Source organism: Lemur catta, chromosome 1 (assembly GCF_020740605.2).
Source record: "Lemur catta isolate mLemCat1 chromosome 1, mLemCat1.pri, whole genome shotgun sequence".
Lineage (NCBI taxonomy): Eukaryota > Metazoa > Chordata > Mammalia > Primates > Lemuridae > Lemur > Lemur catta.
Genome location: NC_059128.1, coordinates 261,954,189 through 261,980,609, shown reverse-complemented (window position 1 = coordinate 261,980,609; position 26,421 = coordinate 261,954,189). Strand labels below are relative to the sequence as shown.

The following is a 26,421-nucleotide window of genomic DNA, read 5'->3' as shown; positions in this document are numbered from 1 at the left end:
CTCCGGCCAAGAGACACCAAATCACGGCAAACAAGCCGCGGTCGCGCCGTCGGTGCTGAAGGGCGGGAGCGGGGCACGCAGCTGCCCTGCGAGCGCGCAGCGTCGCCCCGGCCGCGCCGCGGTCCCCTTCGCCTTCGCGGGGTGGAGCCGGCGGGAGGGGGCGGGGCCGGGCGCCGGCGGGAGGGGGCGGGGCCAGGCGCGCGGCGGCCGCCTCCGCTGCGGCCGGAAACAATAGTGGAGCAGCCAGAGCCGCGAGGAACGGCGGTGGCGGCCCGCGGAGCTGGACGGTAAAGACCCCGCAGCCCTGCTCCTGCCCTGCCTGCGCCCGGCCCTCGGCCCCTAGCCCCGTCGTCCCGCCTCCTTCGAGCCCGCAGTCCCGCGACCCCGCGCGCTCCTGCGCGCCCCGACGGACGCTCGGACGGACGCGGGTCCGCCGCAGCCTGCGGGGCGGGCGCACGCCCCCAGCGCCGGAGGCTGGGCAGCAACCCGGCGCCCCTAGACGCCGAGGCCGGGCGGGCCGGCTGCGGTGGCCCTCGGGCGCCTTTTTCCTGCGCGGGAGGAAGCCCGGGGCGGTGGGACGCGGCGCTCCAGGATCCCGCGGCTCCCCCCGGCCCGGCTGCGGCCACCGTGGCTGTGCCCGACCCGGCCCCGGGAGCCGCCGTTCGGCCTCCGTGTAGGGGCCTCGGCCGCGGCCGGGACGCCCTCCCCGGGTGTTCGCGTTTTCCACGTGCGTTTTCTGCCGCAGACCTTGGATAGCAAGCCTCGCAACGCCGAGTTAGCGAATGCGTCCAAGGTTCCCACGGTGAAGTTAGCAAAGCAGCGTCCCGTGCAGGTCGTTTTTGTTGCATTTAACAGCGTTAAGCAGGGAGACAGAACCCAGCATCTGAAAAGGCCTCGCCAAAGCTCCCTGTGCCTGATTCCTCGAGGTCGGGGGACGGAGGGGGAAGACCAAAATGCCTGCGAACAGCTTTCGCTCTGATCCCCTTAACCAGATGAAATATACAACAGAAAAGACACTTGGGTATAGTGTCGCCTATGGTCAGGCGTTAAGTTTTACTAGCACAATGAAAGTATAATATTGAAGTGCAAGTATGGCGATGCTTGTTTGATTAGAAAAACTGAACTACGTCCTTGGCTGGCGTTTCCTAGAAGTTCCCAATATTGCCTGCCGTAGAGGCAAGTTCGTGAAATTGTGTAACTTTCCTTTTCTGTTTCTTAATAGGGGCACTATGAACGAAGAGGAGCAGTTTGTAAACATTGACTTGAATGATGACAACATTTGCAGTGTTTGTAAACTGGGAACCGACAAAGAAACACTCTCCTTCTGCCACATTTGTTTTGAGCTAAATATTGAGGGTAAGGACACACTATAGTTTTGATTTTATGGCATGACTTGTGCATTACAGCTTTTTTGCTGAACTGGCTATAAGGTAAAACTAAAATATTTTGAAAGGTTGAAAATCGTGCTAAGTATGAAGTAAAGAGATCTGTCAAAGATAAGGGTTTCTGAAAATGGACCAGGACTTAACAGTTACAAATGTAAGAGAAATCTTTGTTTTTTAAACACCCACAGTACCAACTCCATTTTTGCTAATATAAAAATGAAATGAGTATTGGCTGGTAAACATGTTTTCTGGTCTGAGAGCCTATTAAGTTGTCAGATTTTAACAGGCGGGTGTTTTTTATATTGAGAAGTCACATAACAATTTACATTGATGGGCAAACGTAATTTTTTTCGTTTGGGCCTGTCGTACAAGTACTTAAGTGAGGTGAGCCTGAACTCTTTTTCCACCAGTGCTATCTTATCCAGAAAAATGTTTTAACATTTTTAGATAATATCTTTTCAATAATCACACACACCATTAGTAATTTTTTAAAACTAAAAAGGTTTTTAAAATTTCTTAATAGTGTTTCGAAGATATATGAAGGAAAGTTCTCCAAATATTTTTTTTAAATCTTATTGAAAGTATTCGTTCTGGTTGGTGCACAGTTACTGTATCTATGGACATCAGTAGTTTACTTTTAAGAAACATGAGATGTTTCCATAATCTTAATGTTGTCATGTTAAAACTAACACTTAAAAAAAAAAAAAAGGCGTAGGCAGGCTGTGGTGGCTCACACCTGTAATCCTAGCACTCTGGGAGGCCGAGGAAGGCGGATCCTTTGACCTCAGGAGTCATCCTGAGCAAGAGCGAGACGCTGTCTCTTTAAAAAAAAAAAAAAAAAAAAGTTTGCCTGTAATTTGAGTTGTAACATATCAGTAGAGAAACTTTATTAGACCTTTAGATTCTGGACAGTTTCAAAACAGTATTTCTTTTTTCCTGATTATATATTTGTAAATCTTCATGATCTTTATTTTTCCTTTGATAAGTAGGGGAAATGAAATATTCTTATAGTTTAAAAAATGCATTAAGATTATATACCTTGAAATTCTTCTTAGAACTTGTTACTCAGAAATTGTTGTGGTCACCAAACAGTATGTGATGGAAGATCATGGATTTCATGTGGGTTAGATAGAATAGCTATAACTTTGGCTTTAGTGAATGTAGCAATAATAACTAATTTCAAAAGGATGACTTAGCTAGGCAGAGCGGCTAGTGCCTATAGTCCCAGCCGCTCGGGAGGCTGAGGCAGGAGGATCCCTTGAGCCTAGAAGATTTGAGTCCAGCCTGGGCAACATAGATCATCTTTAAAAACATAAAAATAAAATAAAAAGGATGACTTAAGGCCGGGCACGGTAGCTCATACCTGTAATCCTAGCACTCTGGGAGGCTGGAGGATTGCTTGAGCTCAGGAGGTCAAGACCAGCCTAAGCAAGAGAGCAAGAGCGAGACCCCATCTCTACTAAGAAAAATTAGCTGGGCATCATGGCACGCACCTGTAGTCCCAGGTACTCAGAAGGCTGAGGCAAGAGGATCGCTTGAGCCCAGGAGTCTGAGGTTACAGTGAGCTACGATGATGCCACTGCGCTCTACCCAGGGCGACAGAGCCAGACTCTGTCTAAAAAAAAAAAAAAAGAATGACTTAAAAATGTGATTCTTCTGTAGTATTTGAATTACCATGCTCTTAATCATGCAGGAGTAAAAAATCTAAATTTACATTTTTGGGGAATAGAATCGGCCCTGTATATTCTGATATATTGTAGAATTTTAATTTTAGATGGGCAAAGACATTAAAAATTATTCAGTCCAAACCCTATATTTTGCATTTAAGGAAACTGAGGACCAGATAGTTGGATTACTCAAGGTTGCTGTAGTGATGATGGAAAGCTGTTGTTATGTGCCAGGTGCTGTGCTAAGCACCTTATGTACATTATCTTATTTACTTAAAAATAGCTCTGGGATGACTACTATCATTATCCATTTTAAATGTGGTGGAACTGAACCTTAGAGACCTAAGAAATGCACTTTGATGTCACATAGCTAATAATTGACTGTCCTGGGCTTTGAAGCATGGCTGTCTAGTTCTGGTATATGTTAATTCCATTGATCTATTATCAATAATTATTTTAATTTATAGGGTTGATGTTAAAAACTGTTCCTCCTAAATTCTGACTGACTATCCTTGCTATTCGGTCAGCCAACTTTTCCTAACCAGTGCTTCCTGCTGAATCATCATTAGTAGGATTCATGTTGTGATAGAATTTTTCCATAGAAACTTAAATTTTTTTAATTGCTTTTTTAGCCTTTTAAAATATGCCTTTTAACTGATTCTCAATCATTATATAAAAAATGTACAAAACATTCCTCAGGTACCATCTTTATACATGTGTCAGCTCTGATAATATCTCAATATATAAGTATGACATTAAGTCCTGTTGTTTTGGAAATAATAGTTGTCTTCAGTTTAAAGGACAATTTCCAATTTGAAATAGAACTGTTTCATTTGATACTCTACATATACTCAACGTTTTATATATTAAAATGTCAATGTAACCTTTGTGAGAAAAATGAATTAAATAATTTCTTTTTGGTTTATCTGGTGTCAGTTCTCAGCTCTCATGAATATACATTTTCACTTTTACTATAGTGACAAGCTAGTGCATTATAATCATTTTAATATCATAAAATTACTGTAGAATTAGTGCAGGGAAATGAATACCCTGAATTCCATAAAATTTTACTTTTTATGTCAGCATAGAGATCATTAAAAATCAATGGAAAAAAAGTGATAATAGTCATGTAACAGAAAAATAACAAGTTATATTCTTTGTCAGTAAACTTCTAAAATTATCTTTGAAGTTTTCTTTCTTCTACCAAGTTCCCAGCACAATACTCGTCAATAGACTAAAATGTAAGAAGGACTTTTAAAAAGTTACATTTAACTTGAATAATTTGTTATAATTTTTGGGGGGGAGAGTATGGTAATATTGCTGTTGCCTGGTTTTTAGCTTACTAATTGCTAAATTTGCTCTACAGCTCTCTTTTCTCTGAGAAAAAGCTTAGTAAAAATAAATTCTCTCAAAGAATAACAACAATTAGATTAGTTCTGAGTCCACACATTTGTAGTAAACAAAAATAATATTTTTCACTTTTTGGATTGTTGCTTATATCAAATCAACATTGGTCTGCTAATCAACTGGCCTCTTGTTTAAGAGCTGTGCGTATGCATATGTTTATAAAATGAAGACAAAGGAAGAAAAAGAAATAACAAAAGACTAATCTTGTTGGACAGATTTTGTATTCTGGGCATGGCTGTAAATTGGCTTTTTCCGTGACTTTACAATACTGAAAAGAAAAGGAATACCTAAGTTTTATATTCTTCCAAGCCATGGGTGATATAATTCAAGGACCTAAGAAATGTACTTTGAGGGTTCAAATATTTTTAAATGTTCATAAGGTTGATTTTTTTTTTTATGCCTGTAATTCACCATTAGAATAACTTGCCTACCTCTTAGGTTTGGAGACAGATGCATAAACTCCCTAATATGTGTGGCCTATCCTAGGCCTTAAGATACTATACTTTTTCACACATGTTGATGAAATACTCTAATATGCATCATAGTTCATTATGCTAAACTCTCTAATGATTTTTAACAGCTAAATCACTACCATTCCCTAAGCTGTCGAGATGGAGAAGAAGGCAGCCCAAGGAGGTTAGGAACCAGTAATGGACCTCAACTGTAATGTAACAGAGTTGGAAATAAGACTGAAGAGGGGAAAGATCCAAGGCTCCAATACTGTTACTCCGTATTATCGGTTTTCATTTTGTACCAAAATACTGTTCCAATAATTCTTAGAGCATTTCTATCTTCCTCTAGTAATAGACTGGGCCAATTGCTTATATACAGTTTGGGCATCCTAAATCCAAAATATAAAGTGCTCTAAAATGCAAAGCTTTTTGAGTACCAACATGATGTTCAAAGGAAATGCTCATTGGAGCATTTTGGATTTTTGGATTTGAGATACTCAACCAGTAAGTATAATGCAGATATTCCCAAATCTAAAATTTGAAACACTATGGTCCCAGTCATTTTGGTTAAGGGACACTCAGCCTACACAAAACAGTTATTAGCTTAAGTTGACCTTGCTAGTTGATGAGTAACCATATATCTGGCTGTTCTCTATGTTGTCCATCTTGGTCTTCTTCCTCCCTTAATTTGGTTTTTTCAGGAACCTTTCTGGAAGGAGACCTGCAATCAGCTCCTTCCTAATCTCTTCAGCAAGAAAAATCTCTAGGTGATTTTTCTTGGTTAAGGCACAAGTGAACCCAGTGCCTACTTTTAATTTTATTATTCCTTGATTCTCTATGTCTTTGATGGTGCACTGTTTACACTGTAAATAGTCAGGCGCCAGTTTGAATCTATTAAATCCTTGATTTAGTTTGTGAGTTAGAACTGGTTACTGCTCAAGGTTTGTCATTCTTCCTCTATGTCCTGCTTCTGACATATGAACATATTTCCACTTAAGTAACTGATCCCACCACATATAATAGGGAAGCTATAAATAGCCAACTCAATCTGGGATTAGCCTATTTCTCGTTTCCCATCCCATATTGGCAAACATCATGTATTAGTTACACTTTCAAGTGTAAAGCCTAATGTGACTTCTGAACTTTAGCTTGGAGATTCTTGATATGCTTGTGTGTTAGTCAGTTTTATGCTGCTATAACAATACCTGAGACTGGGTAATTTATAAAGAACAGAAATTTATTTCTTACAGTCTTGGAGGCTAGAAGTCCAAGTTCTGGGGGCCCGCATCTACTGAGTGCCTTTGTGCTACATCATCCCATGGCAAAAAGAGAGAACCAAACTCACTTTTATGACAAATGAAGGTAGTTTGTTATGAAAAGTTCTCTCAGGGTAACTCACCCACTCCATGATAATGATATTAATCCAGACAGGAGAGCAAAGCTCTCATGACCTCATCACCTCTTAGGCCCCACCTCCTAACACTGTTGAATTAAGTTTCCAAAACATGAACTTTTGGGACACATTCAAACCATAGTGACTTAGAAATAAAGGTTAATTTTTTTTTCCTTAGCTGCCCCTGAATGTCAATTTAAACAAATTTGAATAATTTTTTCAAATGGCTCTGATAGTAAAACTTCATTTGGACAGGACTAGGGATGGGTGAGTGGAAAATGGGCTTAATGGGTGATAAGTTTTATTTAAATTAGAGAATATTTTAAAAGAAATATAGTTGAAGCTAGGCTAACACCATCTGGTAAAGACTTGCGATTTAGCTAACAATCCATATATGAGGAGCCACGTTCCTGATTTTTATCGCTGTCCTAATTATGGTGGCTTCTTTTTAGTTACTTCAGTTACTTCCAGCTTTCCGTGCCTCTTAATTTTGTTATGCTTTCTAACATCGTTAGACTTTCTGAAGTCTAGGGTAAGATTAAAGTGTAGGTCATACACAAATTTTGGTTGTGAAGATATATCTGTTAGAAATTAGGTGTGGCTATATATAACAGGAATATTAAATATCATGGTGAAATAAAGCTGCTTTTGTTTTTCTATTCTACCTTCCTTAGCACATAGTTTCCATCTTCATAGTCACCTCGTAAGCCAAAGTGGCTGCTGGAACTCCAGCTATTGCTTACTTATTCCAAGACAGAAAGGAAAATATATCTGACAGAAGGTGATGCATATCACAGTCTCCTGCATCTAAAAGGAGTTTTTCCTTGAAGTTCCACCTAACAAATTTTCTGTTCATTTCACTGCCCTTATATTCAAAAGAAGCTGCTTCAAATAAAGTCAGCATTTTACACAGAAAGGAACAATGGATAGTGAGTAGGCAACTAGCAAAATGGGCCACAGAGAGGCCATTTTAGTAATTAAAGGTTATACTCCATCGAGTAAACTATTTGAGCTACAAGGACTAATAAGGAATGCTCTGGTGAATCTTCTAATCCTGGTATTTGAACTGGAAGGCATTGTAGCAAAATAAGGGATTGTATTCTGAGGATGGCCATGTAACCAGACCTCACTCATGTGGATTCATTGCCAGAAAGCTGTAAGACTTTTCAAGTTTCTGACCCATCTGAGTACATAACATGTAATGATTAAAAGTACTGCTCATAAAGAGGTCCCAGATTTTTTTCATTCTGTTAGAAGCTTGTGTGATTAAGCAAGTTAATATGTTATAAACTTAGAAAAGCTCCTCTCTACTTCTCCCAGCCTCTGTTCGTGATAAATTAACGTGGTAATTCTACCTTCAATACCTTAACATGGAAGACTTATTTTCTGCAGCTGAGCATATCTGCCAGTGCTACAGTGATTAAACACAAGGACCAGTCTTGAATTTTGACCCTGAATGTGCTAGTTGGGTTTCCTTGGCGAGATACCTAAGTTAATACTGTCATACTGGTTTCCTAATGTTACCAGTGAGAACAGCTTCGTATTTTACTTCTTAATCTTGAAATTACTGTGCCGGAATCTAATTCAAAAGGCTCAACTCCAGTTGTTGCTGTTTGATCCAAGAATATTTGGCAGTATAAGCTAATGGAGCTCAGATTTTTGTTTGCTTTTGATGCTCAGAATGCAGCTGCAGAGTAATTGAAGCATAATGACGGTGAGCACAGGTTCCTAATTCTGTGCCATTGAGGTACAAAAGCTCTAGGTCGGGGCACACACTTCAGAGCCACACTGTCCAGATTTGAATCCTATTTATGTGTGAACTTGGACAAGTTACATATATTCTGTCAATTTAGCAAGAGGTGTATGCCGATCTAATGTGTAAATAGGAAATGATTAATATTTACTCCATCCCATTTAGTGATTGTAGCTAAAATGCCTGTAGAGATGAACAGGAAGATTAGAAACCTGTACTTTGTGAACTGATTAAGTATGATTGAGCATTTATTGTAGCTAATATTTCTAGAGCCCTCCCATCAAGGCTAAATAAGTAATAATATTGTCTCCATTTGTATGTGGTGAAACAAAGGCACTAAGACCAAAGTTGTCCAAAAGTCGTGTCCGTAGTAAGAGACACAGAGGGCTTCAAATCCAGCTCTCTGATGCCTGTAACTACTGTGGGAAATGAACATTTCTTTGACCTTTCCCAAGTTTACATTGTAGACCACATCCTCCATGATAGTGGCCCTCACTCATTGGTTTTCTAGTGTCTGATTAGTCTTAGTCTCCTTTAATAGTTTCTTTTTTTGTTTTTCTAAATAATGTTGGCATGTTCTGTCCTAGGCCTTCCATGCTTACTTGCCTTGGTTTTTCATGACCTTGGACATGCTAATAACTAGCAGATCTCCTCCTCCCCTTTCTCCCCTCAAGCTGTACATTTATATATATGTGACTAAATTTAGACATCTTTACTAATACAGCCCATGAGTACCTCAAACTGCATGTCTAAAACTAAACTGTTATTATTTATACCCCATATCTCATTTCAGAATGAAAAAATAAGTGAATCTTCACCACCCCCAAAATCTCTTGCAACCAAAAATATTGGGGTTGGAAGTGAAGTGTGAAGAAAATAAAGACTTACATGCCTAGCTAAAATACCACGTGCAGCGTAGGTCCACAGAAAAAATCTCTCTGAGCAACTTCTTAAAAAGTTGCTTCTCTCAAAGCAGCCTTCCTGCTCTTCGTTTTTTTTCCCTATCAACACCCCTACCCCCCCACAATGTTCTCTTCCTCATTGCACTCTTTTCTTCATGGCACTTGTTACAAACTTATTACTGTAGTAATTTGCTTGTATGTTTATGTAGTGCCCTCCTATATGTAATTCTGTAAGGACATGGATTAACTCCTGCCAGGGCCACATACGTGGCCCCTTGACTGAATTCAAACTTCACAGAACAAATCCGTTTAATAAAAGGATTTGTTCTGTAAAATTTGGAGTCATTCAAAAGGCCACACTCAAGGATCCAGAAGATCCACATGTGGCCCCAAGTCTGCAGGTTCCCCACCCCTGGTAGTAGTGTATAGTATATATGCTAGTATATTATTTACTACTGTATAATCAGCAATAGTGCAAGGACTAGCAAGGAATAACAAATGAATATTTGGTTGGTTAATGAATTAATCTAAAAGAGACTTTAGAGAACTGCCTTTATGTTTTTTTACCTGTAAACTTGCCTACAGTGAAACCCTTCTACTTTTCTGCCCATTCACAAAATTTCATGAGATCTTTCTGGAGTTTATTAAAAGTTTTATGAATCTTACTAATAAAAGAGCTTTGTCTCATATTCAAAAGAAAAATATAGTCACTAATACAGTAATATTTGGTTATCTTATTTAATTGGGAGGTTAAAAAACGTAGTACTTTGCACCAAACACACAACAAATACTGACAAGGCTGTGTTTTAGAATGGGAGTTTCTAGATTCATTTTACACACCGTAATGTGGGGAGTTAGCTACGCTCCCAGCAAAAGTTCAGGTCCCTCAGACAGGGGTCATTGCAAAGGATGAAAAAATAGTAGGAAACAGAAATAAAAATAATATACAGAAGCAAAAATATAGTTTATAAAGAACAGATTTATGAAGATAGATAAGGAGGGTACTCGGAGGGTTACACCCCTTTCCTGTTAGAGGTGCAACCCTGACTGAAGTTTCACACAGGTATTTATAGTGTACAGAGTTTTGGTTGCCAGGGGTAACAGGATTTACATAATAACAGGTAGTTTGGTTTATGTTCAGAGTCTTTCAAAAGGCTTCTACAGATCCCTTAACTAACTCTATCTAGGTGAACAATGAGTTATAAAATCTTCTTAGGGCAAACTTCTAAGTTTTAAGATAAAGCTATCACTTTAGCAAAAACAGAGACATCGTGGCTCTGGTTATTTTGTATTAGAATAGAGATTTTAGAAGTCAAACATGAGCTGTCCCTTATGCTATTAACTTTAACCGCATGGTTCCGTCTGGGCCCCAGCTCGGGCAGCATATCTTATTGATCAGCTCTCATTTATGATCAGCTCTCATCTCTGGTGGCCTGTCTTTGTTGATCAGCTCACCATACTGTGGCTCCATGCAAGACCTGCTTTGTCTTTTAAAGCAGGTGAGAACCACAGGCTTGAGACTGCAGCATCACTTTGGAAAGCAGCTGCTACTGACCGTTAAGATGCCTCGCCTCAGGCAGCTTTTGATATGCGAACTAACACGTTTACATTTTCCTTCAGGGCAAAGCCTTGAAAGACTCCTGAAATCATTTCTGTCTCTAAAAATATAGACGGCATTTCTATAAATCAATATTTCTTAGGCTCAGCACCGTAACTCTTTCTAGACACCACAGTAGGGTAGTGTATACTTAATGGTGATGATCCTGAGTGTCTTTTAAATCAGTGATAAAAATATGTTCTTTAAATTGGTGACTTAAAAGTTGAAAACGAGTAAATGGAATATATAACCCAGATAATAAGAACATCATAGTTATAAATAAAAAAGATTTCTTGGAATACTTAAAAACGACATTCTGGTTCAAAATCATAGTTCATTTATCTCGATATTCTGACAAAGATTAAATGTTTTGTGAGATATATGGAAATAAATCTAGATTGAAAATCTTTAAATATGTCAAAATTATCATTCTCAGTAAAAGATACAATTACTGGAGAGTTGCTAAAGAAAAACCAGCTGCCCAGAAATAAAGGGTAATTATTCTGTTATTCTTAATACAACTGTTTGAGGTAGGTGCTATGTTACCCCAATTTGATGAATAAGGAAGGTGAGTAGAAAGTCTGGATAACTAGTCCAAAATCACACAGCTTAGAAGTTCAAACCCAGGGTCTCTGATTTCAGAAAGCCCAAGTGCCTAAATCATTTCTACTTCCAAAGATAATTACAGGAGCTCCTAAGAATTTAGGAGCTATTAAGTAGCTTTTAGGCGAGGTTGGAAATGAATTACACAAATGTGAATGTGTTATTCAAGCAAGGAACAAATTTCGGATCTCAAGAGATGCTTAATTTTTAAAAATAATTTCTACCCAGGATAATACAGTTCTGTGAAATACCCCAAAATATTCATTCCTGATGACCTAAGAAAGTAGGATGGTGTACTGTCCATATAGATTGTAATCTAAACAATAATCTGCCACGATAATACAGTTTTGAGAAGTCTCGGATTCATGATAATCAGAGAGAGGAGAGAAACACATAAGTCGGCCTTGTTGCTGGTCGTTGCCCACAAGGGTGTAAGGAAGTTGGGCTGTAGATTGACATTGGCTAAAGAACCATGCAGATGGCAGCTGGTAGTGCAGCAGTGGTTCTAACACTGCTCTCTGTCCTTCCAGCTATCCAAATAATGAAGACTGGCATATTTATCCTGATTAATCTTTCTTTCGAGAGAGAGAATCGGATTATAAGTGAGTAGAAGCAGACAGCGCAAGCACAAGTAAAGATGGCAGCACCGATCCTGAAATTGCACACTGTCTCCCTTATGCTCATCAGCCTCGATAGCTGAGCCTGGGACAATTTTCAAGAGAGTGAGAGTAGAAAACGAGTTGTTTATGTTGAGCTTTCTAGTTTCTGAATTTTAGAAGATAGTGAACATTAAACTTGACTACATCACTAGAACATTTTAAGAATACTTAGCCAGGCGCACTGTCTGGAGAATGGACACGCTTGAGCCTCTGACTCAGGCGGATGGGCGGGACACGGGCAATGTATATAACCTGAGCTTTTGTACCCCCATGAAGAGCTGAAATAAAAAAAAAAAAAGAATACTTGGGACATACTTAGAAATATTGTTCCTCTGACACTTCAGAAATAAAATTTTCTAATATTTATTACTGAATATAATATAAAGACAAAATAACTTTATATTTGTATAGTACTTTAGAGGTTGAAAGGTGATTTTACTATTATATTTAATCTCTATTATATAGGAAAGGAACATTAAGTATGAATTTCAAATAAGGTAATACATGCAAAATGTGTAAGTGATTGAAATCAAAGTAGCTAAGTAAAGTTGTGAAGTTACCAAAATGTTATCAACTATAGTTTTAGTTAGAGTGGATTTAAATTATTCTAATCCAGCCAGATGCTGTGGTGGGAAAAACTTTGATCCCCTGACTCGATAAAGTGTCCTTCTACACAATGAAATAATAAATGTTTGACGTAATTGATACACTACTTACCCTGATCTGATCATTATACATTGTATGCTTGTATCAAAACATCACCTTATAAATATGTACAACTGTTACGTATCCATTAAAAATTTTTTTGAATTCTAATCTAATTTGGTGTGCCATTTGTTAGGGATTTGATAAGGGGGATAAACCTATTAAACACTGAGGTTTGGGCTTACAGTTTTAACAATGAAATAGTATCTTATTTACAAATAATTTTAACCTAGTGGTATCTATTTCTGGTAGCTCTCTGCCATTACTGTCTCAACTGTGTAATAGGCAAAATAATGATTTGTGTGTACCCACCAATCTAAATCTCAGAATTACAGCTGTATAGTTGGGTTCATAGCAACTTTTAAGCACATTTGTTCAATAAATATTAATTGAGCAGCTGTTATGTGTCAGAAGTTGTTCTAGTATCTGGAGATAAGGCAGTTAAAAACAAATCCCTTTAATCATGATGCTTACATGAGAGGCAGGAAAAGACAATAGAATAAATAGATTATATTTAGTGTATTGGAAGGTAATATAGGATTATTTGCTTTTATGAAGATAAGACATTAAAAGTACCTTCCAGTCTAAAGTGCTATGTAAATATTAATGACATTTTTAATATCTATCTTAAACTCATAATGACTGGTAGAATAATATCTACCATGAATGTAATAAATGATAATTTCTAGTCTGTTCCAAAAATAGAATCTATATGTTGAAGAAATTTGGTTGTGTTATTAGGGAGCAATGGTTCAAAATTAGCATGAAATTACTCTTTTGCTCATACTTTTATATTTCTGTCTTTAAGTATTTATTAATAGAACAATGGAAAATATTTTAAAGTTTTGTATTCTTCTTCCTTACTAACACTGTTAATAGTATTTTTACCCTGGGAACATTTCTGTTATTTATTATTAAAAATATCTTCATAATTTTGAACATGTTAATTTGACTGAACAGATTATTTTCAGTTTATCCTGATCAATCAACATTTTGGCTCTATTTTTACTACAAAGTAGAATAAACACAGTAAAGATAACATATAATTCCCACATAATATATCAGAAAGTTCTCCAGAAAAATCAGTTTTTAATTACCAGCATATTTATTAGCCAAATACATTGGATAAATATGTCATAAGTATCTTGGAAAAGAAATGAAAAATCTCACAATTCTCAGTTGTTGAGACTGAATATAGAACAATTTAATTTCATGCTTCTTGTAGCTTCTGTCTTTTTCACTTCCCACTCTTCTTAATTCATCTATTTACACTCTTCCTGCATTTGTTGTACTTTCTACTGACTCATCAGCTTGCCAGCCTACAGTTATCTTCTATGTAACCTGGCAGATTGGCCAAAAAGCAAGATTAGAGTAGCAAAAATGTTCATATCTCCCGTAGTTAAAAGAAAAGAAAAAATCAAGGAAAACCTTTTCTCTCTTTCCCTTAAAACATAGCTCTTGAAAGAGCAGTGTTCATTCGAAGTCTCTTCTCTCTCTCACTATTCTTCAGCCTCTTTTAATTTGCAAGCATCTTTTGCTTTCACTAGTGACGACCTAGCTATCAATGCAATAGTTTCATGTTCTTGCAACTTCATAGTCTGACATTTAACATTTCCCTCTTTCTTGAAATACTCAACTCCCTGGCTCCTGTGATGAGGTAGCTCTGGCCTCTTACTGCTGCCCACTTTTCTGTCATCTTCCCAGGTTCGTTGCTTACTGCAAGTCCCTCTGTTTTTGTCTGTCTTTTTCTTCTCATACTGCACTTTATGGGTTTTTGTCACTGCCGTGGCTTCAACTATACATCTATAAGCTAGTAAACTTAAGCGGGAACTACACAAACATACTGCCAGGACAAATCTTTCTTCTAAGCTCTCTACCCTTATAGCCAACCTGCTAGACATCTCCGTGTAGATATTACGCAGGTGTCTTGAACTTAAGTTTCTTGAACTAAACGTGTCTCCTTACTTCCATATACGTACCCATTTTATGTTTTCTTCATCATTGGTTCACATGGAACTACAGGCCACATCTCTCGGAGATTTTGATTCACTAGAGGTCTAGGGTTAAGTCTAGGAATTTGCATTTTAACAAGAATTCCAGCTGACTCCTATGCAGGTGATAGAAGGACCAAGTTCTTTAGCACTTACCATGTAGAGTTGTATAGGTGCAGCAATGAGTTAGGGCTGAAATGTAGCCTAAGCTCTGCTTTCCAAGGTGTGTGCCTCGTCAGAGATGGTTTTCCAATTCGCAAAGGCAAATTGAGCTGTATGCTAGCCTCAGCTCTCTCACCCTCACTACTTCCCGCCTGCCTACCCTCTTTGTCATGTAGTCTGTCTGAGTCCTGATTGCAATCTATTCTCTACTTGTCATTCCCTCTGCTATATCTAAGTCCAGACCATTATTCCTTCTTATCTATATCACTTCAAGAACCACGTAATTGGTTTGTAATTGGTTTCGTAGACTTAATCTCCTCTCCCCCATCCCTACCCCCCACTACAGGTCTTCTCCCTCAGTACCTCCGGAGGGTCTTTAAAATACAAATCTGATCATGCCATTCATTTTCTTCCAGTGGTTCCTTCCCATTTTCTTAAAGTTAATTAACTCCCTAACATGACATGTAAGACATTTCATTACTAGATACCTGCTTAACTGGCCACCTTTATCTTTTCTTACCTCTCCAAAGGCAATCTACAGCCAGTCATGCCCTCCCTGTCTCATTACTTATATGCCTCTGATTATCTGGTACCCTGTGTCCTAAACATTATTTACTTTCCTTCCTCCTTGTATGCAACTGACTAACTTGGAGAGTATTAAATGAGAGGGGTTGATAAATAACATCATTGCCTATGCCACCGGGCTATGAGGATGAGAAAAGGGGATGAATCTAGGAAGCCTATATAAGTAAATATAGGTAAATACAGTATGTGATACTAATGTTAGTATTTAAATTGAAATACAGAAGGGTTTTGTTTTTATCTCATCTGAAAAGATAAAATACTACTGAAGGTATTACTATGATTGGTTTGTATGTTAAATAGTGTCTTCATTAACAAAATAAGTTAATATTCTGTGTACATTGAGGAGGTTTGATTTGTATCCTGAGTTGACCTGTGATGTGGTTTTCAATAGGTTTTTCTGCTCTAGCTTCCCTCGTTTCCGCATACAGTACGTGCCCAGCAAATCCTTTCACCACAGTTGGTTTTTTTGTTTTTCTTTAATCAAACGATGTGAATTTTGTTCACTTATCTACGTATTTCCCCCACTGCTTTTGCAGTCTTTGCGTCTCCAACAAGGATTGCCAGATAAAACTCCACTGTGGTTGTGATTTTACTGGGGGTGGAGGGGATGCCGCTGTCATTTGAGTGTTAAGTATTTTAAATTGCTAGATACATTGTTAGCCTAAGAGAATTCTCATAATCTAAAAAATATTCAGAATTTTAGGATGTTTTAGGAATGTGTATCTTTTACCATTTTAATATCTTAATCTTCTCTGTTTCACTTGGTTCATTGGAACATACAGTACAGTACCTAAAGTCTAATTTGTCTTGGACTCAAGAACTCTATGTTCTTTCCCAAACCAAAATGTATTTCTTCAGAGGAATTTTTTTAATGTTTTAAATTTTCACTACTTAAAATTGTAAAAGATTTTGTTTTTCCTAGTAGTTTCCTTTTTTTCATTGAAAAAGCAAACTATACCTATAAGAAAATCAAAATACAGGAAGTAAAAAGATTATTAAGATTCATAATCCCACCTATTTACTAATATTCTCTTAATATTTTTGGTGTGGTGTTAAAGGTTTTCTGCAGTAAGGCATGTGGGGATGGGGTAAAAATGTTTTTAAAACATTTTTCTGTTTAAACATTTGTGTTTAAAAAATGGAATCAAGCTGAATACGCCATTTAATAACCAGCCTTTTCATTTAATATACTAGGAATATCTTTTTCACGTTAGTAGGTAAAACTTTAACCACGTCAGTTTTTTTTAAGGTTGCATCCTGTTGTACCATAATTTGTTTACGCAGTATCACATCAATGAACGTTTAGCTTCCAATTTACCAGCACTAAAATGTTCCTATACATTCATCTTTTTTGCTTGTCTGATTAAATTCCCATTGCATGTAGCTTAAATTCACAGAGGTAGACTATGGGTCAAAGGCATGTCCCAATTTGCAGTCCTATCATTTATTTTCGTGTCTTCCATTACTACTGAATTGATGCCATGTTATCCCAGCAATCTGTCATTTAGAAAACTATTTCATTATGGAAAAATTTTATTATACCTTAGTTCTCTAACCTCTTTGTTTAGATCAGAGTTCTTTTACTCTAAAATTTCTATGATGCAATTATGACAAATAGTCACAGTATTTAAGGATATTAACAAACGTCAACTTGAGATAGAATTTAGGCTCCTAGGTATTAGTATGTTGCCCTGACAGTAGCTTCCTATCCTTGTCTCTGTGTATAGTAGCATCATTTTTAAAAAAAACGCTTGTAGAAATGTGATTGGAGAGTAGATCGGCTAGTATGTGTATTGGTATAATACTACATTTATGTATTAATAGTCCACATTAGTTTGAACTGTAATTTCTTATATCTGTTTTAGCATGTTGCAATATAATTCATCAATTATTGCTTTCTCTTGTTTTAGCTTTAGTTTTCTTATCAAATGGTTGGTGATTGTTTCTCAAATTAGCCTTCATTTTTACCATCTACTGCCTACAGTAGTAATTGAATTATAAATGTCTCAAATTCACTAGCTAGTATATGTCTATTAGATGCTGTAAAAAAAATTTAAGAAATAGTTAACTAGAATTTCAGAAACAGTGATTTAAATATATGCAGAGAAGTTGAGTTGCAGAACTGATGGGTTATAATTGCAGGTCAGCTTTTCATTTTATTTTTATTATTTGTAAGAAAAAAGATTAGTTTCTCAGTCAGAACCTTACATGGGCAGATTGGCAATTCAGGACATGAAGAGCCAAGAAATGGAGTTACCACATTTCTTGTTTTCAAACCCTTAATTTGTTTGTCATAATGGTGTGTCCCATTCATCTGGTTATTATTATGAAGGCATTTTTTTCAGGCTGTCTCTTTTTTTTTGGTAACATTTATCTTTTTAATCTCGTCTGTCATTAGGAAAGTTTTATGTTTTTCCTGCAAGTTGGTGTCTTCATATGTCACATGCAAGTGGATTTTTAAAGCTATTAATCATATTTAATTTGAGTAGCTTTTTAGGAGTCTGTTATGACAACTTCATGCACAAAAAATTTTTTAGAATAAATGTCAGTACATTCAATTAAAGTCCTTGAGGGAAAAAATGTAACAAGTAGAGGGTTATTTGGGTCAATTGGATTATTGGCTTAAAACTTTTTATAATATTAATATAACTTTAGTTGTGCCACTTAAAATTTATAGTCTAAACTTGATATATTTTAATGTATCAAAAAAACAAATTTAGCTTTTTATATTTTGTGCTACTGTAACCTTAGTATCCTATATTAATACATCAGTAAGGTTTCACAAGAAATGTTGATGGTGTCTATCAATGTTCTTTTTCCAAGTACCTTTTTGCTTAATCAGTTACCTATGGACAAGCTGCCCTGTCCAGTTCAGTGGACTAGCCATAAAGTGGTCATTCAAATTAAAATTAATTAAAACTAAATTAAAAATGTTAGTTCCTCCGTCACAGTAGCTGCATTTCAAATGCTGAATAGCCCTGTATTGGAAGCTCAGATACAAAACATGTTCGTCATCACAGAAAGTTCTATTGAACATTGCTATTAAAAAAAACAGGTAGCTAAATTAGGCAGTAGAATTGAGTGTGGATTGTTATTTTTTGTACCCTTTTAGTAATAAACAGTTGGTTATGTAGGTGTGTTTCCCCAACTTTCCAACTGTTAGAATGAAAAAGTAGAATGCAGTAAGAGAGGTTTTCTTTTTGACAAGTAATTGCAATGTATATGTGCTATCAATACAAGATCTCAGTTCTGCTTTGGCTTTCTTGGTTGAGGTTGAGTTTATGTTTTAATATTATCTTTCTGAACTTCTAGCTCACTGAAATTTGCTCGTATAATTCATTTATTGGATTAAGCTGCTTTGATTAACTGCTAAATTCTTAGCACATACAAAACTTTAAAATGGCATAAACATCTCTAAGCTGAAATCTGCTGTCTAAAGACCACCTGTTGATATATCTTTCTTTAGGGCAGTAATTCTCAAAATGTGGAAAAACAAGTTGGTGTGAACCCATCTGTGTATTGGCTTAGTGTGGTTGCCAGTAATTCCATCTGCTACCAATGCAGAGATAAGCAATTACCTTTTATTTTTAAACAGTATGTTGAGTACTTGAACATGGCAGACTCTATTTAGTCTTCAGAGTGGCTCCTGAGCTGGCTAAAGGCACAAGGGGAAGGAAATGAGGCACTCTTTATCACCAGTACTCTCTAAGACATAGGATAACTGATGATAATTTCTAAGAGGCAGAAGCCTGTCCTATTGTGGGTGTGGGAAGGAAGCAAATATTCCACCTCTCCATCCTTGCCTTCTCACCTTTAATCTAATGTCCCATCTTAGTTGCATGACAGTATAGACAGTCAGAGCATCTTCTCACTAAGTGGCAGTGATTGACAATAGATATAATGGTAATAACTCTTCTTGAATCACGGCTTGGTACTGCTTACTCATCAAATGCATAGTAGTCTAGTTGAATTGGGTGTCAAAGCATGACTGGGACAAGCAGTATTTACACTGCACAATCCAGTCAATGCACAGTCTTAGTACAAGTGACCTGACATGGCTTTGGAGCCTGGGAGGTCACAAGTACATGTGCATTCATTAAGAGAATGATAAGAACTATTGTGAATTGAAAAGTACATGCTCTGTGTATTAGCTTGTTGCTGTCAGATCCTCTGATTTTGTTTTTAAGAGAAACCAAGAAATTGAAAATTGTATGTGCATCTAATTTTTTTTCCTCTTTGAAACATTTGTAGGCTAAACAACACCTATTTGTCTGTGTTACAGATCTAGCCTTCAGTCTGTTTGTGTGCCACCTCTGGTTACAGAGCTTTTCCTTTTATCAGGAGTGGTTTATCTGCTCCTCAAAAACAAAAAAGTGACATTTCAATCTTTTCAGTCTTTCCTGATAGAGTTTGGCTGTCCTCCCATTTTTACAGTTAACACCTGCTTAAAGAAGCAAAAGATTACTACTATTTAATATGGGCAACACATACATATGCAGATATTTATACTCCCTTCTTAGCAACCAAGATAAAATCATCACAAAAAGAAAAATACCTTAAATCTTTGAAAATTATTTAAGCTAGGAAAAATATGAGCCTCCTTGAAAAAGATTTTGAAGCAATACTGCCTGAATTCTTGCACAAATGTTTGTCATATTTGAAGGCAATATGCTTATAAATTTTTCACAGCATGTTAACAACCTGGAACTTGAATCATAACTTAATTTTTTTGCCTTATTTAAAGATTAAGAAAGAGCACACAAACTCACCATTTGGAAAACCCATACTGCCAGATCTCTAATTCTGCTCTAAGTTTGAGGTAAAAGTTGAGGTGCCTGCTCTTAGTACTTTCCAGTCACCTACTGATGTGATGGTTCATATTACAAGTTTACATCCAACTACTGATGATATTAAATTTGCTCTCCCTATGGAGCATCATATAAAGCCATTTCTTTTATTAGGAAATGCAATATGTAATGAAATTCAAAATAAAGTTTTGTCTAATTGACAGTGACTAAACATGCATGAGGCAGACAGATGATATGATTCAAGAATGTGTGAAGTATAAAGCCATGCAGCATCAGTGTAGCTGAGAGACAGCGTTGTTTGACAGGACCAGCTGGTGAATCATCAGGAAAAGATTGCTTAGCTTGCCACCAAGGCATAAATAAGGTCTTCTTCAGAAGGCTAGGGGTAAAGCAGAGATGGGATGTGTAGTAGAACTTAGGTGTTTTGGTATTTGTGGCTTTTTTTTTAAGTGCCATTTGGAATGTCATCTTTGTTAGAAAAAAAATTGTGTTACTATGATAGGCAAATTAAATATAATCTTGGAAATACCCTTATTTTAAAAGAGTGACAAGCCAGGAGCAGTGGCACACACTTGTAATCCCAGCTACTCAGGAGACTCAGGTGGGAGGATGGCTTGAGCCCAGAAGTGCAAGACCCCTGCCTCAATCAGTCAATCAATAAAAGGGTCACAGTGGTAGCTAGAGAAAACGTCTACGTTTGATTAGATTTTGCTCTTTTATGGGTTTAACCAAGTTTTCTTAAATAAAATTTATCCTAAAGAGGAAATTAAAGAATAGAAGTGTGGAGAGCATGCCAGATGGGTTAGGGGGTGAGTTTTAAAGTACATAGAAGAATGGAATAAAAGTAGGAAAAGATAAAAGAAAACTATTCAATAGGAACAGCTTAACTTTTTAAAATACCACTGTTCATACAGTTTATAAAAGTTGCCAAATAGCCTGTATCCAAAAGAAACTCATACTTTTAAAAAATAAAATTAAATTAACAATTATAGTCACCAATTAAGGTCTTGGTTTTCTAATAATGATGACCTTATGACCCAAAAAGGTGACATGGACATCTTTGAAGTATGTTTTAAATTATGTTTTCCTAACAGGATGTCAATTATACAGGCATTCAAAATTTTTATAACAAGGAAATTGTAGTGCAGTCTTTGTTGAACTGGTTAGGAAACCCTTATAAATCAGCTCCTTCAGAAGCATCAACTAATTTAATTGCATTTAGATTCATTCCCTTTCAAAAGCTGTGTAGGAAACAAATTAGTGCTCAGAGCTGTTTACACTTGTAAATGCAAATAAAATTGAAAAGTCAGTTGAGAAACTCACTGGAATCTCTGATAATAGCAATGGTTCTTTCTCCTATTTTAATTTGGACTGATGAGGTGGAAAAAACAAAATCACTTCAAGAGTATAAAATGATATGTATATTGCTGATACAAATTAAGTGAGCTACTCACTTTTTTTCTAGATTAAAAAGTAATTTTGTTCAAGTATATGAAGCAGTATATTATATTTTTGAATTTTTTGTTTTCTCTGCTACTGCGTGAAGTGTATTTATAAAACAAATATTGTCAAATTGAACTTTAAAACTCAGGTTATTAAGTTTTATTATAACAGACCTAGTTAAGGAAATCAGAGGTACAGATCTAGATGAATGAACTGCAGTTTACATAAATCAGCCTTCTTGTGTATTTGCTATCTATCAATTTCTATTTTAAAAATACATAATTGAGTAGAAATTTATAATTTTCCTTGGCAGATTGAATGATATCATAGGAATGCCATTTCTGTATCAGTGCTACTCATCAGTTCTTTAGACTAATTGCCCATTAGACAAAATATAGGAGTAATTTCACCAAAAGATGCCTTTAATTATCCTCTGAGCAGCATCGTTTGTAAGGATGGGCAAAACAGCATTTCAGTAGGCCTCTAGTGATAATTGGTACATTTTGGGGTTTTTTGAAAATATAGTTTTAAATTTCTTTTATGCATTTAACTTCCTTTTCTTGAGTACCAGCTATGTGCCAGGCACTATACAGTGAGGATGCATATGAGTAAGATAGTTATGGTCCCTTTTTTTTTTTAACAGAACTTACGTTCTCTTGAGAGATACAGACCAGTAAAGAGGCAATTGTAAAATCTGGCGTGATATATTAACCCAGATACATTGGTTAGAGAAGGCTTCTTAGAAGAAATGAGAACTAGACAGGAGATGATGATGATGACCCAGATTTGTAGTGGGAGTGGTAATAGAGTGAAACAGAAGGATTTCAGATGTAGTAAATGCTGGATTCTGTGGGAGGGAGGGGAAATCTATTAAAATGGATAGCAAAACATCTGGGACTGGGGGGAGAAAGGAGCTCTCGACAACACTCGGGTTTTCTTCCTGAACAGTTGGTGAGGCCAGACTCAGTAAGAGGATGGAGTAAAGAGGATCAGGTTTGGGGTCTCAGTGGGGAGAATGGAGGAAGAGCAGTTTTGTTTCGTTAGAGTTAAGTTTGAGGAGCCTGTCGGGACATCCAAGTGGAAATGTCCAATAGAAAGCTGTACTAAATGTATATTCAGAACTCTTCTTGCCCATGACACTTTTTTCATCTCATATTTATAGGGGATTTTTCTCCTGAATGTCTGAAAGAATTTGAAATTTATTTTACATTTATGTATTTTTACAGTAAATTGACCATTGTAGTTCTGTGATTTGCTGTTGATTTCAGAAGATGACTTAAATAATTTTGTGCTTATCTTGGTTCCTATTATTGGTTTGGGGATTAAAGTACAGGTTAAGAGAAATTATTTCTGGAGAAGGAAAAGTTATTTTACACAAATCATTAAGAAGAAACATTGGATAAAAATTATTGAGCTTTAAAAATCTATATTATTCTTAGATATCTTTTATTGACGTGTTGTTGAACCTCTGGAGTACATCAGGAAATTAGTTTTAATATAATGTAATTACTTTTTTATCATAATATAATTTCTGAAGTTTCTATTAATATGTGAATACTGTAAACCCCCCCAAATTTAACAGTGTTAACTACTTTCTGTTGCCTATTTAGAACCTTTTTTATATGCTGAAGAATTTTCTTTCACATAAACTGAAAGAGAAATTTATAATTTACTATATTCAACTAAATCATTGCTATATATATTAGAGCTATAGCAGTGGACTGAGAGTGAGACCATTGACTGTTTTGAGGGATTAACTAGCCATCTGTTGGCTATGAGACCTAAAAACGTTTGCAGAGAATAAGGGAAGCTCTTTGATAAAATTTTGTTAGTAAAGTAAGCAAATTTCAAATGCCTACCTCTGTTTTCCAGAGAAGTAAACATGGGAATCAAACAGCAGAATAGAACTATTTTTTATTTGATGTATAACTTGTAATAACTAATATTTGATCTTGTTAATGATCTAAAACATATGTAATAACAAAACTTTAATATTTTTATTTTAATAAGCAAGGCTTGTGAACTCCATTTTTATGTTAATTTACCCAGTTTTGGATAGGTACACTTTATTATCAAATAAAGCTTTAAGATTTTACATTTAAGTATTTTAGTGTTGCTAGAAATTTGACCTAATCAGACAATAACTGGTAGAGATACATACATACATAAAATTGCAGTACAAGGAACAAAGTGACAAATCTGTATGAAATTCTGTTTAAGTTTCAAACAATTTTGATGCTCAGTGGAAGAAAAAAGGCTGAGATACTTGAGTCTACCTCACGAGAGCAATTGTTCACATATGCTACTAATGTTGGTGTTCTGGAGTATGCTCACATAGCTTACAGTAACTTTTGAGAGAACTAATAAACAATTTAACACTTGGCTTTATGGCCAGGCACAGTGGCTTACACCTGTAATCCTAGCACTTTGGAAGGCCAAGGTGGGAGCATCGCTTGAATCTAGGAGTTCAAGATCACCCTGAGCAACATAGGGAGACCCTGTGTCTACCAAAATTTTTTTTTAAATTAGCCAGTCTGGTGGCGCACACCTGTAGTCCCAGCTACTCAGGATGCTGAGGCAGGAGGATTGCATGAGCCCAGGAGTTTGAGGTTGCAGTGAGCCATGATGACACCATTGCACTTTAGCCTAGGCAACAGAGTGAGACCCTGTCTCAAAAAAAAAAAAAAAAAAAACTTGGGACTCACCAAGTCCCACCATTGGCTGATATTATATCTTTTTAGAACAAAATTAATACTTGATTATATACCACTAACTAAAGTACAAATACATCATTATCTTACTGCTAGCCAGAATTTATAGTTCAGTTGATAAAATAATTGTTATCATTTTTAAAGCAAAGGATGAATACAAGATGTGTTTTTTTCTGATGTATCAACTAAAACATTTTTTTAAACCTAGCATCTGAGTGGCTCTCCACTTACTCTATTTAAAAAACTAAGCAGATTTACACGGGTTAGTTCTGGCAGGCATTAATTCCAGCTCCACATCCCTGATTCACCTACAGTATAAAAGCATTGCTGTTTGACTTTTCAATAATATGGCTTAGACTTAGGAAAACGTACGAATGTATTCTATATTTTGATATATATTTGAAAGTATATTCTATATTTTAAAAAACAATTAACAGCATATTTAAGCTAGGAAGTTGGGGGAAATAAAAGTACAATATGAATATTTCCATTTATGGTATGTAATGAATATTTGTGAGTTGAATTACACTGGTTCTTGTATCTTGGCAGATCGAATTTACTGCTATATGAAAAATAATTGTGTGTAATGCATTTCTTCTAGAAGATAAAATTGTCCTGGTAAAGCTTTAGTGGGTATATAAAATGGAAATGTAAAAAACATTAGATGCTTTCATTTTCTTAAAAAATAAATCTAAACAGTTCATTGACTTTTCAAGGTTTTTATTAATGTGTATTTTTCTAGTTCTGGTTTATCTTTCTCCAGTAAAAACGTAACTAACAATGTAAGAATGTGATTTGCTGTGTTTTTGTTAGAAAATAAAAACTTGTTGAGCATTTCTGTTATTGAGCCGTAAGGCTCAATAGAAATTTTTGCAAGTGTGTACTCTAGGATGATTAGTGAAGAAAGCATAGTAATGTAAAGGCCAAAAGTCTGTAAAGGTAAATGGCTGGGTTCAGTAGCACTTATTTATATTGTATGCAATAACATGTGTCTGGACTAAGGTTAAAATTGAATCATTAAGTTCTTAGAAAGGCTTTGGTAGTCATAAGAATTTAATATTACTGAATACATAATTAAACTGAAGCAGAAATTATTAGGCCACATTTTATGTTAATACTAATATTCTTTAGCATTTTTCTTCTAATTTACAAATTATCAGGGACTCTGTGTTTTACTAAGATTTGTGTGTTCGTAAAGCAACTTATAAAAAACAAAATGTTCTCAAATCTTTTGTTTCTCTTTTTTTATTATAGGGGTACCAAAATCTAATCTCTTGCACACCAGATCATTAAGGGGCCACAAAGACTGCTTTGAAAAATACCATTTAATTGCAAACCAGGATTGTCCTCGATCTAAGCTTTCAAAAAGTACTTATGAAGAAGTTAAAACCATTTTGAGTAAGAAGATAAACTGGATTGTACAGTATGCACAAAATAAGGATCTGGATTCAGATTCCGAATGTTCTAAAAACCCCCAGCATCACCTGTTTAATTTCAGGCATAAGCCAGATAAAAAGTTACTCCCACAGTTTGACTCCCAAGTACCAAAGTATTCTGCAAAATGGATAGATGGAAGTACAGGTGGCATCTCAAACTGTACACAAAGAATTTTGGAGCAGGGGGAAAATACAGACTTTGGACTTGCTATGTTACAAGATTCAGGTGCCACTTTTTGCCATAACAGTGTAATATGGCCCCACAGTCACAAGCAGGCACAGAAAAAAGAAGAGACAATCTCTAGTCCACAGGCTGATGTCCAGACCCAGCATCCTCATTATAGCAGAGAGGAACGTAAGTAAAATGAGGGGAAAAGCAAAAGTTGAATGATTTGGCTTGTATTATTTTTTTTAACATTTTTATATGTGTGTGATGTGTCAAGAATTTTGATGTAGAATCATAGATTTAGTAAGCCTAGTATTTAAATGACAGGTTCAGGCCGGGTGCGGTGGTTCACGCCTGTAATCTTAGCACTCTGGGAGGCCAAGGCGGGTGGATTGTTTGAGCTCAGGAGTTCGAGACCAGCCTGAGCAAGAGCAAGACCACCCCCCATCTCTACTAAAAATAGAAAGAAATTATGTGGACATATAAAAATATATATAGAAAAAATTAGCTGGGCATGGCGGCGCATGCCTGTAGTCCCAGCTACTCGGGAGGCTGAGGCAGTAGGATTGCTTGAGCCCAGGAGTTTGAGGTTGCTG

The 26,421-nt window shown here is 36.4% G+C and overlaps 1 protein-coding gene across 2 annotated transcripts in view; it reads left to right on the top strand.

Annotated features, from left to right (window-relative positions):
* Positions 1 to 209: 209 nt before the first annotated feature.
* Positions 210 to 26,421, top strand: part of C1H21orf91 (chromosome 1 C21orf91 homolog) — a 51,637-nt gene continuing 25,425 nt past the window's right edge. Inside the window, exons 1-3 of one of the 2 annotated variants that reach the window (XM_045540480.1) lie at positions 210 to 287; positions 1,223 to 1,356; positions 25,478 to 26,014. In XM_045540480.1, coding sequence (XP_045396436.1) covers positions 1,230 to 1,356; positions 25,478 to 26,014 — 664 coding nt within the window. In that variant the 5' untranslated portion in view covers positions 210 to 287; positions 1,223 to 1,229. The remainder of the gene's footprint in view (positions 288 to 1,222; positions 1,357 to 25,477; positions 26,015 to 26,421) is intronic. The other variant, XM_045540481.1, reaches the window with a different exon arrangement.